This window comes from Bombus terrestris, chromosome 5, assembly GCF_910591885.1.
Source record: "Bombus terrestris chromosome 5, iyBomTerr1.2, whole genome shotgun sequence".
Taxonomy (NCBI): domain Eukaryota; kingdom Metazoa; phylum Arthropoda; class Insecta; order Hymenoptera; family Apidae; genus Bombus; species Bombus terrestris.
Genome location: NC_063273.1, coordinates 4,175,605 through 4,188,906, shown reverse-complemented (window position 1 = coordinate 4,188,906; position 13,302 = coordinate 4,175,605). Strand labels below are relative to the sequence as shown.

Here is a 13,302-nt window from a genome sequence, read left to right as displayed (position 1 = left end):
GCAGATTCGAGTGCCGCAGATAGTTTATCGATTACTCGGTTTGAATGCGTTAATTGAATGTCCAAGTATCTATTGCATGCTTAACTCAAATAGTGAAAACTGTTAAAATCAAGGACAATGTACACGTTTAGCGATAATAAAACGTAAAATAAAAATGTTGAAAGGAATCAGAGGTCAGTGAAACGTCGGGAATTTTCCGGTCCTTGTTCACTTAAGGTCGGCAAGCTTCTGTTCGGCGTATTCCGAACGAATACAGGAGATTCGAAGGGAGGCAAACAGGAATTGGCTGGTCGATGCTCCTTAACGTTCGAGATACAGTGTAACGCAGGGGAAGACGACACATCTGTGCTGTTGTGTGTGAATTTTTTTTCGGAGCCACCAAGAAAACACATTTCTCTTTCTCTCTCTGTTCCGCTCGACGTTTTACCGAAACAGCTGATCGTTTGCCCCTTTAATTGCATCGCGGCTGGGTTCGTCGACGCCGCGGTAAGTTGCTGGATATTTCAATAAAAATTCGCCATAGTGTATGCTCATTTAGTGGGGCAATCTTGTACGGTAAAGCGTGCCTGTGAATACGGTCGAGTGTCTCGTTCCTTGGTGTACGGTAAGTGCTACTACTTCAAGCGTCTTTTGTAGGTTAGGAAGCGCCTTTCGCCTTTAAAGCTCCATACACAATGTTTCCCTGGATCGTCTGTGTATGTAGAAGTAGTGTAGATGTCATGGAATCCTGTTCCGGGAGAAATAATTTTCTATCTATAAAACTTTTAATCTTGTTAGTGTAATTATTGAGAATGCTATCGTGTTTGCTCGTGAAATTCGATTTACTATAAAGCGACTGAGCTTTTTTGTTCCATTAGGTTTCATTACTTTCTCAGTTGCAGAGAATTAACGAAATAAATCATCTTCTTAGATTCGATATCGAGTGTTTTTTCTTTTTAATTAGATGCAGTTGAAAATATTATGGCGCAATTTTTTTTATATATATTGTATGTATTTCGAAACAGGATAGAGTTTAGTTAAATACAATAAAATTAGAAATTAAGTGTAAATTAATGTTAGTTCAAATCTAAAGCTACAAATATAATTTATAATTTTTCACTCTACATATTTCAAAATATGCAGGTACACTACCGTTGTTTAAATTTTTCATAATTAATTTGTTGATATAGAAAAAAAATTTGATACCTGCTCAACGTTACAAAGAGAGTATCTTGAAAAGTGTGAAATTAAGTTTTCAATGTTTTAATGTAAGTGGAAAATGATAAATTTATATTCGACCGCATTCGTAATACGCGCTTCTTCGAACGACGCGTCGCCATGACAGGGCAGCTGGCGAATAAACGTTGGACTGGGAGAACGAAAGGCATGCATCCACCATAACGGCTTGGCAGGGCTTGAAGTTCTGTGACGTCTTCAATGGCTGCCGCCGTATTGCTTATGCATGTAACGGAGCGCGGTACTCTCACAAACCGCGTTCCGTACTGGTTTACGACGTAGTGTTTACTATTTATCGTTAGAATATTCTATCAGGCTGTGAGCCAACGTGCTAACCATGGGCTCGAAGAAGCATAAAAAGCACAAGCGCGAAAGGCACGAAGGTGAGGATCAAGACTAAATCCGGTGTATCTCGATCGTTTTATCGTTTCTGATCACTTTTAATTATTCCTTAACATCATCAATGGCATCATAGGTCGCCACATTATTATGTTCCGCGTTTTGAATAGTACAAAATGCCGCACACTTTGTTCTTAGAAAAATACGAAATGCGCGTCGAATTGCAAAAACGCTTCGATCATCGTTCCACTGCAATATTTGTTTTTACATTTGTTAATCGAATCATACTCGCGACAGTTTGTTGCCACGTTATCAGGTGTTTTTGTTGTATACAGTATTTTGGAGCTTTCTTTTTCGACACATTGTAGATCGTAGCAACGAGTATTTTTGATTTCTTAAATATTTCATTTTTTCTCATTTTTAATGTTTCTCTATTTGTTATCACTTGTCGATTTTTATATTACTGGAATATTTCACTGAATGTAATTCTATAGTGTTGACATTTGTGTCGATTACCTGAGGATTCAAATGAAAAGATCATCCATAAATACAAATGTGCTCAAGGTATAGAGATTGACACAGTACAAGGACCTTAATTGGTTGAAATTCTTGAACTTTTTCATTGGAATCCTTTTTGTACTCATAGTTTAATGATGCACAGGAATGTTGACTACGTTTTTACCACGGACAAACTGAGAGTGAGGTTGGAGTAGAAGTAAGGTGGATTCAAAAGTATAAACGAAGGTTCCACAGCAACAGGTGCGACGTGGAAGTAAGTGACGTGTAACAACAGACATGGACTGGTTGCACGACAGAAACTAGCTGTGCTTCCAAAATTACTCAGATGTCCCAAACCCTTTTAGTTCTTTTTTTGTCTATTAAAATTAGTTGAAGTGCAACAAGATTTGTGATGAGACAAGTTTGTTACAATTTTTTGCTATAAATATTTTGTGGGTATTCATCTGGGATACATGGGATATCTGTTGCACTTCAATCATTTAGTTCCCTGGCTGTTATGTATTATGGCATCAGAAAGGCCATGTGCTTTTGCTTTACCTCGTTACGGGGTATTTTCAATTTCAAAAGTTGTTCCTTCCTTGATTATTCCTGCAGATTCAGTTGGTTCATACAACAGTAATTATTTTATTGCATACTTCTCTATCAAGGTTTATTTAATTTAAGTCGAGCTACTTCCATCTCGCTTCCAGTTTGTTGAATGTGAAAACAAGGTCACTGTCCTGTTATAAAATCATCTTTATTATCATTATTATCAACATTTCCTTCTACCTTTCTGTTAATATCCTGTAGATTTTTATTAATTCAAAATTATACTTATTTTTTCATAACCCTGCAAGATTATTTAACTTAATATTTAGCACCATATTTTTACATTACAACACTATTACGCTGTTATTCTGCACTTCTGTATTGATTTTCTGCAAGACATCTTTGTTGCATGCACTAGATATTATGTATAGCTTAATGCTTTGATGTCTTCATACATATTACACATGTAATCTTAATTTCTTGCAAATAATTTGCCCTTTCTTTTTTAACAGAAGGGCAGTATACAAGCACGGATAAACCCCGTACCTTGAAGTTAATTTTAAAGGTTGGGGGTAGCAGTGGGACACCTGAATACGGGAACGAATCCCCAAGCCAGACAACAATGTTGTCCCAACATTTGGGTGTTTACCAACAACAGTTGGGTCTCAACTGTCCTGTTACACAAGAATCTGAATATGACAGATACGTAGGGCATAAAAAGCTTAAAAAGAAAAAGAAAAAGAAGGATAAAAGACACAAGCATCATCATAAAGATAAAAAAAGGAGAAGAGAGGAATCCAGTCAAGAATCAGTGGGAGATGCCGATGAAAGTTTAGCAGAAATCCCTAAAAAGATTCCTAATCATCAATTGTTACCTCCAAGGCCACCATCTAGTGGAGAACACCGAGTTGGTGTTACTAGCCATATTAACTCTCTTTCTCCACACCGTGAACCTAGAACTTGTGTACTTAGAAAAATTGCTGAACGTACACCTCTTCAACGACTATTGGAACATCTTCTTAGGTCAATGGAAAAACGTGACCCGCAGCAATTTTTTGCTTGGCCGGTCACAGATAGTATTGCACCTGGATACTCTCAAATCATTACTAATCCTATGGATTTCAGTACTATAAAGCAGAAAATAGACGATAATAGTTATCAAAACTTAAATGAATTTGTAGACGATTTTAAACTAATGTGTGATAACGCTACTACTTATAACCACCCAGATACAATTTATTACAAGGCAGCAAAGAAATTATTGCATGTTGGCCTAAAAATGGTTACACCTGAAAAACTTCGTCAATTAAGACCTGTACTAACTTACATGCAGGATATCTCAAAAGAGGAGCTTGGGTTTGAATTGGGTACAGAAGATCCTAATAATCCAGACGTTCCCGTAACAGAGGAGCAAATCGAACGGGAACGGGAACAGGAGGAACGTAACGAAGAGGCAGAAGAACTTCGAAAAGAGAACCAAAGGAAAATGAGATTAGCAAATTTAGGTAAATTTGAAGCCATTCCGGATGATATGACGCCGGAGGAAATCTTAAAACAAGCCCGAGGAGCCGCTAAAGTAGCATCGGATAAGTTAACGTTGAAAAGGTTGAATTCCAAGATGGGTTTCCTTAGACAAAAGAAAGACGGAACTACTAGTTTACAGATCATAGTGCCGGGAGACGGTGTGATTCCTGGAACTAATCAAAGACCAGTGTCATTAGTGCAGCTTATAGGTAAATTGAATCATGGTACAGGAGCGTTAGCAGGATTCCGAGAAGATAGGAGAAATATGTCTAAACCAGTTAAACCTTTATATTACGGTGCCTTTGGTTCTTATGCTCCAAGTTACGATTCCACGTTCGCTAATCTGACAAAGGAGGAAACAGACTTGGTATATCAGACATATGGCGATGAGACTGCTGTACAATATGCAGAATCCATATTAGACTTTGCTAAAGACTGTGATTATACGTTAACTATGGTCGACGATCTGTTGGATATCCTGACAGGAGGAGATCACAGAAAAACTAAGAAGTTCCTTGAGGAAAAGCGAAGACTCAAAGAGGAAGAAGAAAAGATAAAGCATTTATTAGAGAAGCCTATGCAAGATGTTAATCGCAATATCCCAGCTTTAGACAATGTTAAAGTTGATATCGACCAACTGAAGACATTGTCAGAATTAGGAATTGACGTTAATTTCTTGGAGAATATGGGTAATTATACTTTAGAAAAAATTGGAGTATCTATAATAACTTACTTTGTACTAAATAGGTACTTACTCGTAATAACATCTGTAATTTTATTTTATTTTTTATAGAGGAGGAATTGAAGCTGAACGAGGAGCGTACAACTTTACAGAATCGATTAGACGATACGTCCCAGATGTTAGGTCGTTTAAAGCAGGTGCAGCACGAACGACTCTCGGCTCCACCACCCGCTCATTTATCAAATGTTACTAAAGCGTCGGAGGCGGAAGTAATGATAGCCGACAAAATCACAGACAATTTAACGGAAATAGCGAAGAAACTTCCTCCCTCAGCTATTGCTCCCGTAGACGGCTTGCGAAGAGCTATGGGCATAGCACCTCTTGGTGGACCAGAACCCATGGAAGTAGAACCAATCACGCATAATCCAACCATCGTTGCGGAGAATAATCTCTTATCGCAAACTAGTAACAATCAAGTCCCATCAAATCTGTTATCGGCTCCGTCACCGATTCAGAATACTAATTTACTCAGTCCAACCAGTCAACAAAATCAACCAATTAATATCGTGAATACCAATCAACCACCTATTCAGATACAGATCGGTATGACGCATAATCAGACTCCTCCGTCTTTATTGAGCACGTCAGAGACTTCTGCGGTACCAGATTTAGAATCGGAGCTTCGAGAATTTCTAGAGAGCGATCCTACATTAGGACACTCACCACTCCATGACGATAAAACTTTGGAGGATATTTTATCCGAATCTTAGTATGTACGAATCTTGAGATATATGGTTTTTATTAAGATTTACCTTCTATAGGTTGTACATTTTATTAGACATATACAGTAGATTTAACGTCAGTTTAATACCACAATTAATAAATATGATGGTATTGCGTAAAATAATGTATTTCAATCAATATTGCAGTTATTTTTTCTCAAAATATACATATATGTACATTATTTATGAAGTTTGCGTAACAAATTATATTATATGAAGCTTTATAAAATTTTAATGTTGTACACTATGAAATAGTTCAATTGAAATCATGAAAGAACATGTTTTAATAAAATTGCTTTTGTTTTTATTTTTAAAAAGCATTGTTCAAGATGTAATTATAATTAAATTACTGATAAAATGTTACGCAAACGATATTCTTAAAATATACAATCAATCTTTATATGAAATTCAATCTTCCCATTGTTAAATTACTCAGTAAATCATGAAATAATGAATTGTCATTTCTATTTTAAAATGAAAAAATGTGAACTTGTAAATATTCATAAAGTGTATTTTTAAAAACAATTACTGTATTTTCTTTTACACTTCATGATAAATATAAAAAATATTGTTCTAAGTTTTAGATCAAGCTTTCATATTTTTTTGTATCGACCAATTTATAAAAAAAATGGAATAGAACAAGAAATGAAAAAAGGTCTTTGTGTATATAAAATATTTGAATTTTTTTACTGTTTGTTCAATATGACCATTAACCATTACGAATATAACGCGCGTGGCAGTAAAAGCAAAGTGACAGAATTTCAACAAATAATTGTTGATCGTTACATATCACTATCTTGTTCGTTAAATACCTGTAAATGCCCATTGTATAAACACTATTGTATCATGTATTCATCATCAATCATTTTTATTTTATTTCAAATTGATGGGGGACGATAGAATAGGCACTTGTTCGAAATGCGTATTTCATATACAAATTAATGTGACAAAATTAAAGCTAAGGCGTTAATTTATATGAAAAACTTACCCCGTAAATTTTTCTGGCTTAAACAAATATCATAGAAGCAGGAAAAGTACTTTTTTTTTTATTTAATAACGAAATTTAACATTAAAATATCGCAGATTCTAACACGTACAATTCGCGCACTTAGTACTAAATTTTACCGTACGGTAGCGCCAGTAGACACTTCCACCAATCATTGGCTTTCTAAAAAAGAATTCAAATTGTTCTTAATTTCTCGCGCGAAAACATAAGATCGCCATATTGGTTTGAATAAAAGTCTCCCTACAAATGTGTGTAATTTGTGACGTGACAAGTGAAAAATTTTCCATCGTTTACCATGAAATCGGAAAAGGTAATTATCTCTCTCTCTCTCTCTCTATATATATATATATATGTTTATTTTATATTATTTTTGGAACTTTTCCTGTATTGTGTATATACTTCGTTGACATCTTACATAGAAATAAGGTTATGCGCAGTGTGAGATGTTCACTTTACTTAAAATAGGATTCTTATTTTCCAATTTTCGTTTCGATTATCTTTATGATTTAAACTATCGCCAATCTATTTCTATAAAATTCATAATCAGATCTACGAGATGTTTGATGCATCACTTGAAAAGCCCTAAACCCCGTTCTACTTTAATGGAAACAGTCTATCCTCTAATGCTTTTTAGCGGTAACAGCGAAAATACTTCCTTTTTCGCATTGTATAAAAATGTTATTTACACAACGTGTGAAGCGCAAAGCTCGCGACCTAGTCGATTCCAGCGATGTAATGCGATATTCCGAGGGACGAGCGCGTAGGAATAACACACAGTAGCAAGTATGGGAGTTGTAGTTGCTCGATAATAGGATTACGCCGGTAAAGCGTAGGCTAATATGAAAATTGCGTGGTATAAGTTCCCCCGCATCCGGTATAAGTATGAGTCACTGTAATTACGTCATTATAACGAAATAGACAAGTTCGAGTATGGAAAACTAGAAACTCGATTAGCTACGTTTATTGCGGGCCAAATCTCTTTACCGCCAGCACGCCCGATTAATTGTTCCATTAGTGTATTAACGTGCAAATTAAAAAAATTACTGTGAAACAACAGTTTCACAAATGTGTTCGATGTTGTTTCGTTCCACTTTCCTTTTTTTATTCGTATTTATTTTCGCCGAATGCTTCGTGCTGAAACTAAATATTGGAATTTTTCATCGAATTTCAATTTTGTTTTCAAACACTCCCCAATCGATCGTGAAATATTCCAGAGTCCCGTTTGTTTTAACATTATTTCCTTACGTTTCGCTTCCTAGTTCACATCAAACTTTTCATCCATCGGGAAACGTAATATTTAAACTACGATACTTGTTAAATTCTCGTTTTTTTTTTCTTTTTTTGAGTTTCTTTCCTGAAACGGTAATCAAGCGAGATATTCGACGATTGAGATCCCCAGGTGTGTTTAAATTTCATTTCGACGTCACGACGGCGTAACGTAAATAAAACATTCCGATAACGAAGTTTGCCTTCTTCCATGGTCCGGGATTTAATTTAATCGGGCGTTTGGAGACGCCAATTTTGACGACGTATTTCGTGGATAACGATTTTCAAGATGATCGCGATTTCGATTTCGGTGAAGGAAACGAGCCGATTTAAGATCCTCACTCCAACTGTGACACGGGCCATAATAATTCCCGGCGAAACGAACGCACTCGAGAGCATCGTCGGGTTTGCATCCTGACAGGTTAATTAACCGACGATTCCGTTCTTTCGAAAACATCGGGATGTGCCTGGAAATGGTGTGCTCGCGTGGTTTTCGAGCGGAAGCTCGTTACCATCAACTATGAGCCGAGCAATTATCATTCTTTGATATCTGCCTGTGATACTTCGTGATTAACGTTTGCGCCATTTCCGCGCATAATCTTTCTCGATTCGCAAATCTACACAGAGTCACGTGAATCGAATAGTTCGTAATATTTCGACGCTTGTAAACTGTTTAATTTTTTATAAAATTCTTGCCTCATATTTTTGGCTAACTTAATGTGGAAGTTCTACGATAGAAAAAGAATAATTTTGATCCTCTACTTTTGTCATTCTCCAGCTATTTTTAGATACTGGCACATATATCCTTTAAAAGGTAATCATCAATAGCGCTGAATAAATTTACGAAAAGCTTTCTAGATTCGTTCGGAAACAATCTATCGAGGCTACCGTATTATAAAGGAATAAACGCGAAGGTATTCTGAAAGTTTAGCAAAACATAGATTCAATTACACAGAACCTGACCGCAATTTCATCACGGCTATGTACTATATACCAACGATATTTCAAGCTTGTCGGATTAGTTTTCCCCGTAGGTACAGTCCACGACATTCTAGAAGATCCTGACGGCTGGCTAACGTGGGAATTCCACAGCCAAGTTCGCAGGTAGTTATCTGAGAGACTGTTTAAAATTTAAAAATGTAAGGACGACGCTGATTTGTGGTTAGTCAAGTTCGCCAGCTAAAATGCCGTGGTTAGTACATATACGCGAGTAGATACTCGCTTGTATACCAATTGTTTCTCTTTTTACTTTTCTCTTTGTCAGTTTTCATAATTCTTCGTTCTTTAATTCGTAGTTTGTTCTTCTACGAATTTGTATATTTCTATCACGCCCTCCTTTCAACAAACAAGCAGACTTTCAGTGTTCTAAAGAAAATTGTACGATAAAATTCATATTTTCTTCCAGCTTAAGATTCTTTTTAGCGATGGGAAAACTCAAACGGCTAAAACGAAAGGAATTTAAAAGAAACTGGAAAACGACGATGTACATTATACACGTTGAACCGACGTGAATTTTGCTTCGAAGACGAACGATTTTCTGTTTCTATCGAAAACCGTGCAGCTTGATTGGATCGGCATGATCAAAGAAGCGAGTCCGCTATATCGAAATTGATTATCGTAGCGGTAAAACATAGGCTTCATTATCCGCGCGTTATTCTGCTGAATCGTACAGAGCAACCGAATGGAAGTATTGGATTCGGGGAATTTGCTTTGGCGGCGGCGCGTAAAATCGGCGTGGTCGAACGATCGCCTCGTCACGAATGCTTGCCTCTATGACAAATAGATAGTTGTACACGCAAATTACAGCGATCGGCGATTAAACGGGATAACTAATTACTGATTGCTTTAAAGGAAATGTGTTCGTTCTAAATATCGGGAGATGTTTTCGAAACTAGGAACAAAGCATTTGCTTGTAGAATAATCGAGAAGAAATATGGTATGTGGTAAAGAAGTACGAAGCAGATAAAGTATAGAAGCATTAGGGTTTCGTTGAGAAATGGAGTTTTGAAAAATAACAGATACACGTAAGAGCGTAGAACCTACCATATTTTTAACTTTAGCTTGAATTATGAGATTATGTGAATACTTTCCGCTTAAAGCTACAGCTATCGACCTGTAATGTATGTATATACAAATATGTTAATGGATAAATCGTTAAAATTAACGTGATACGATGAAATATTTAAGCGAGAGAAATATTTATTTAACGTTAGTAAATATTTAACTCGAAAACGTTTTATCTCCGTGATTCGTAATTAAAATGTTAATGATAAGGAGAAACATGGTATGCTTAGTCAGACTGCTGCAACGCTATGTAGTTAAGCAAGTAGAATATAAGCATATCAGGTTGAACGAGGGAAATACGCAGTAGAATAGGAACCTAACTCGTCAGTCAGGTCAGATAGACTCGTACGTAGCTTTATCTATCTGATTAGCGCAGTAAATGTAATTCATTTATTTCGTGATTAATCAACGCAGCGCAGTATAGAACTATACATAGTTGGAAACTGAGACACGTATAGATGTATTATACCGCGCGATTCTATCCGGTCCACAACTATTCCTCATAAATTCATGAACGACTAACTCAATTAAGCGAGCCTAAGCTGACAAGACTGTGGTCAGCTAGCAAATTAATTACGGTATCGACGTGGAATGAATTTATTACGCACGAAAATCTCTGTCCTTATGAATGCAAATTTTGCTTAAAGAGCTTTTGATTTAATTTTGCCACAAATGTCAAGCATGTTTTACATATACGAATTTCCTATTTTTATTTGACGCTAAAAATACCAGATAATCAGGTTATTATTTTTATATGTAACAATTTTCGCCAATTCGTCATATCATTAACGACGAACTTTTCAAAAAAGTTCTATGTTAATTTTATACGAATAGTTATACAGTTTCCGCTTTGGGCGTTGTAAATCTAATCGCATACCTCACAGTTTCGACAAGTTTCGACAAATTTAATCGTGCTATCAGTCGTGTAAGCAGCCCTAACGCGGCTTTAGATTCTAATCGACTGTAATAATCGGATAGCTCTGCCGCCGGATGATATTCGTCGTTTTAATCCTGTTTTGTTCTCGCAAGCTATCGTGCAATTCCATTAAAATTCTCGTGAAAATTGAACGCGTCATCACGTTTGAACTTCCGTATCTAGATTCATCTAACGCTGGTATTATCGATCTTCGACTTCGCTGTTCGCCACCATATAGTTTTATAAGCTCTTAGAATTTTACGCATTCGCTATTCATCAACTTTACTCCATCTTTTTAAGGCGAGAAATTTATCGTTGGAAGTGAATGGGTTCGCATAGAGGAGCGAGTCTTTACAAGCATCGTGTATTTTAGCCAACGAAAGCTCCTTTTTCATCAAAGCCGTATTCTTTGAAGAAGCGTAGCCGAAATGCATCTATAAGGCGAACAGCAATCATATTCACGTTACAGCGCGTAGGAAATTGCGTAGCTCTCTTTATTTATGCGGCTGCTACGAACATAGACTGCTGCTCCACCTTCCTCTTCCGTAGTTATATACGCACGTCTGTGTTTCTTGATTTTTCCAGCGGAAGAACTTTCATAAATAAATCGATAAAAGATCGATCTTTCGAATTTTTTTTATAATATCCGGTTCGTATTCAAGAAGAATTAGTTATTTATGATTTGTCGTGTATTCGTTAGATTATTACTGTTGGAAATGAATTCCGTTTGAGGCGAACATTTTTAAATTGCTGTTTTCTCTTCGCTTAAACTATCAGATTAAAACAGGTTGAAGCTTAATTCCCCGAGCCATAAAGCTGAAATTCATTGGTCCACGAGTTTAGTCTGTAACTTACGATCCTTAGCTTTGGCGAAATACAAGTTGGACTAATCGTAAGTGATACGAGATGCTACCGTTCGGCCTCGATTTTCGCGAGACAATTCCTAGGAAATTGCAGAAAGTATTTTTTGACGATTATTGTCTACCAGACAAGCTCGAAACAAGTCACGGTGAAAGTACGAGTTCCAGAACATTTAACGATCGAATTCGCGCTTCGTTTACCAATTCTATGGCATGACGTTTGTACGTAGACGCGATATAAGACAATTCATAGCGCACGGAAGTTTGGTTAAAAGCGTTCGCCTCCTATTTCGCTCCCGTAATTCTCTAATAAAGAGTATAAAGCAAAGGAGCTACCATCGGCTGTTTTTCCATTCGTTCGTAATTCGATTTTCCACGCGTCCGGAACAAGTCCTCTTTCAGGAAGTTTAATCGAACGGGATCATCGCAAGATTTTCTCTACGAACAATATCGAATTCTGGATATTTGTTCTCGTCTGTAAAACTTCGTTTCTTACCCTTTTTCTCTGTACAACTTAATTTATATCGTTTCTATTTCAATATCTCTGTATATTAGCATTTACCGTACGAAGAAACAGAAATACAGATTATGAGAGAATATTGCTCCGATGTGAAATATAATATACAATCTACAAATAACAAAGAATCAGGGAACAATTTAAAGTGAATCAAATATGTGCGAGGATTACGACAAAAGACTAAAATAGCTTTTATCATCGGATCATGTCTGAATCCTTCTACGAGTAGCCATTGATATAGCGTCGATATTTAACTTCTAATCGACACACGTAATCAATAGGTTTCCCAGGATTCGATGGGTTTCCCAGAAAACTCGATAGTTACCGAAACCACGAAAATTTCGCCAATTAGTTTTCGTACCGCGCGAAGCGAGTCGAACGATGAGAGAAATTTGGTACTGGCGTTGGTGTGTTTTCATGCGGCTACCCTACGGCTGGTCTCGGGAACAAAAGGGAAACATCTTTTCTTTCTTTCTCATTTTCTTCGTTGGTGGATTTTCTCCCGATCCTTCGCATCTCGATTTTCATTTGCTTCGAATTCTTTTGACCGACAAAAGAGCATCGGCCGTTCCTGAAACATTTTCAATATTCACGTTCATGCGTTCCACTTCTCGTATCTTTCGACTTTAAAATTCAAATTTGTACAATACGCGTTAGGTGTCTGTGTAGCGAGCGAGCGTTGGCTTTCAGTGTACAAAAATTTGGGAAAAATCGGACCGAGATTCGAGAGTAATAACGATATTGCCTTTGCACGTGATTCACTGGCGAGTCGATATGGAAATTGTTTGTCCTTTGTTTCTTTTTTCAAGTCTGCAAATTGATCAGACTTCGATACTAGTTTCGAGATGGAACGCGACATTTGTATGGACTGTAAATTCGTACGAGGGAAATCTTTGTTGGGCGCCTGAATGAAAACAAACGTGGATAGATAAAATGAATAAAAATGAGATTAAAACAATTTCAAGGAACTACATACAAATGTAAATTATAATGTAACGCTATGTAAATATAAATGTAAAAGTGAACAAATTGCAGGAATTTCGTTTTTAATATTCGCCAACTTTAGAAAGCTGAGGCACGATAT

At 36.6% G+C, this 13,302-nt stretch overlaps 1 protein-coding gene across 5 annotated transcripts; it reads left to right on the top strand.

The window, feature by feature from the left end:
- Positions 1 to 42: 42 nt before the first annotated feature.
- Positions 43 to 6,114, top strand: LOC100649806 (bromodomain-containing protein 7). 5 transcript variants are annotated; one of them, XM_048405745.1, is made up of 4 exons: positions 44 to 486; positions 2,216 to 2,326; positions 3,114 to 4,814; positions 4,919 to 6,114. In XM_048405745.1, exons 3-4 carry the CDS (start codon positions 3,224 to 3,226, stop codon positions 5,575 to 5,577), a joined length of 2,250 nt encoding a protein of 749 aa, XP_048261702.1. In that variant the 5' UTR covers positions 44 to 486; positions 2,216 to 2,326; positions 3,114 to 3,223; the 3' UTR covers positions 5,578 to 6,114. The 5 variants fall into 5 exon arrangements, with proteins under 5 accessions (XP_048261703.1, XP_048261704.1, XP_048261702.1 ...); XM_048405743.1 differs by lacking the exons at positions 44 to 486; positions 2,216 to 2,326 and adding exons at positions 522 to 604; positions 1,170 to 1,598; XM_048405744.1 differs by lacking the exon at positions 44 to 486 and adding an exon at positions 1,191 to 1,598.
- The last annotated feature ends 7,188 nt before the right edge of the window (positions 6,115 to 13,302 follow it).

Coding starts and splice junctions, on each gene's coding strand:
- LOC100649806 (XM_048405743.1), top strand. CDS start 1,553: ATGGGCTCGAAGAAGCATAAAAAGCACAAGCGCGAAAGGCACGAAG. Junction 1,599..3,113: donor CAAGCGCGAAAGGCACGAAG/GTGAGGATCAAG, acceptor CTTTTTTAACAG/AAGGGCAGTATACAAGCACG. Junction 4,815..4,918: donor TAATTTCTTGGAGAATATGG/GTAATTATACTT, acceptor TATTTTTTATAG/AGGAGGAATTGAAGCTGAAC.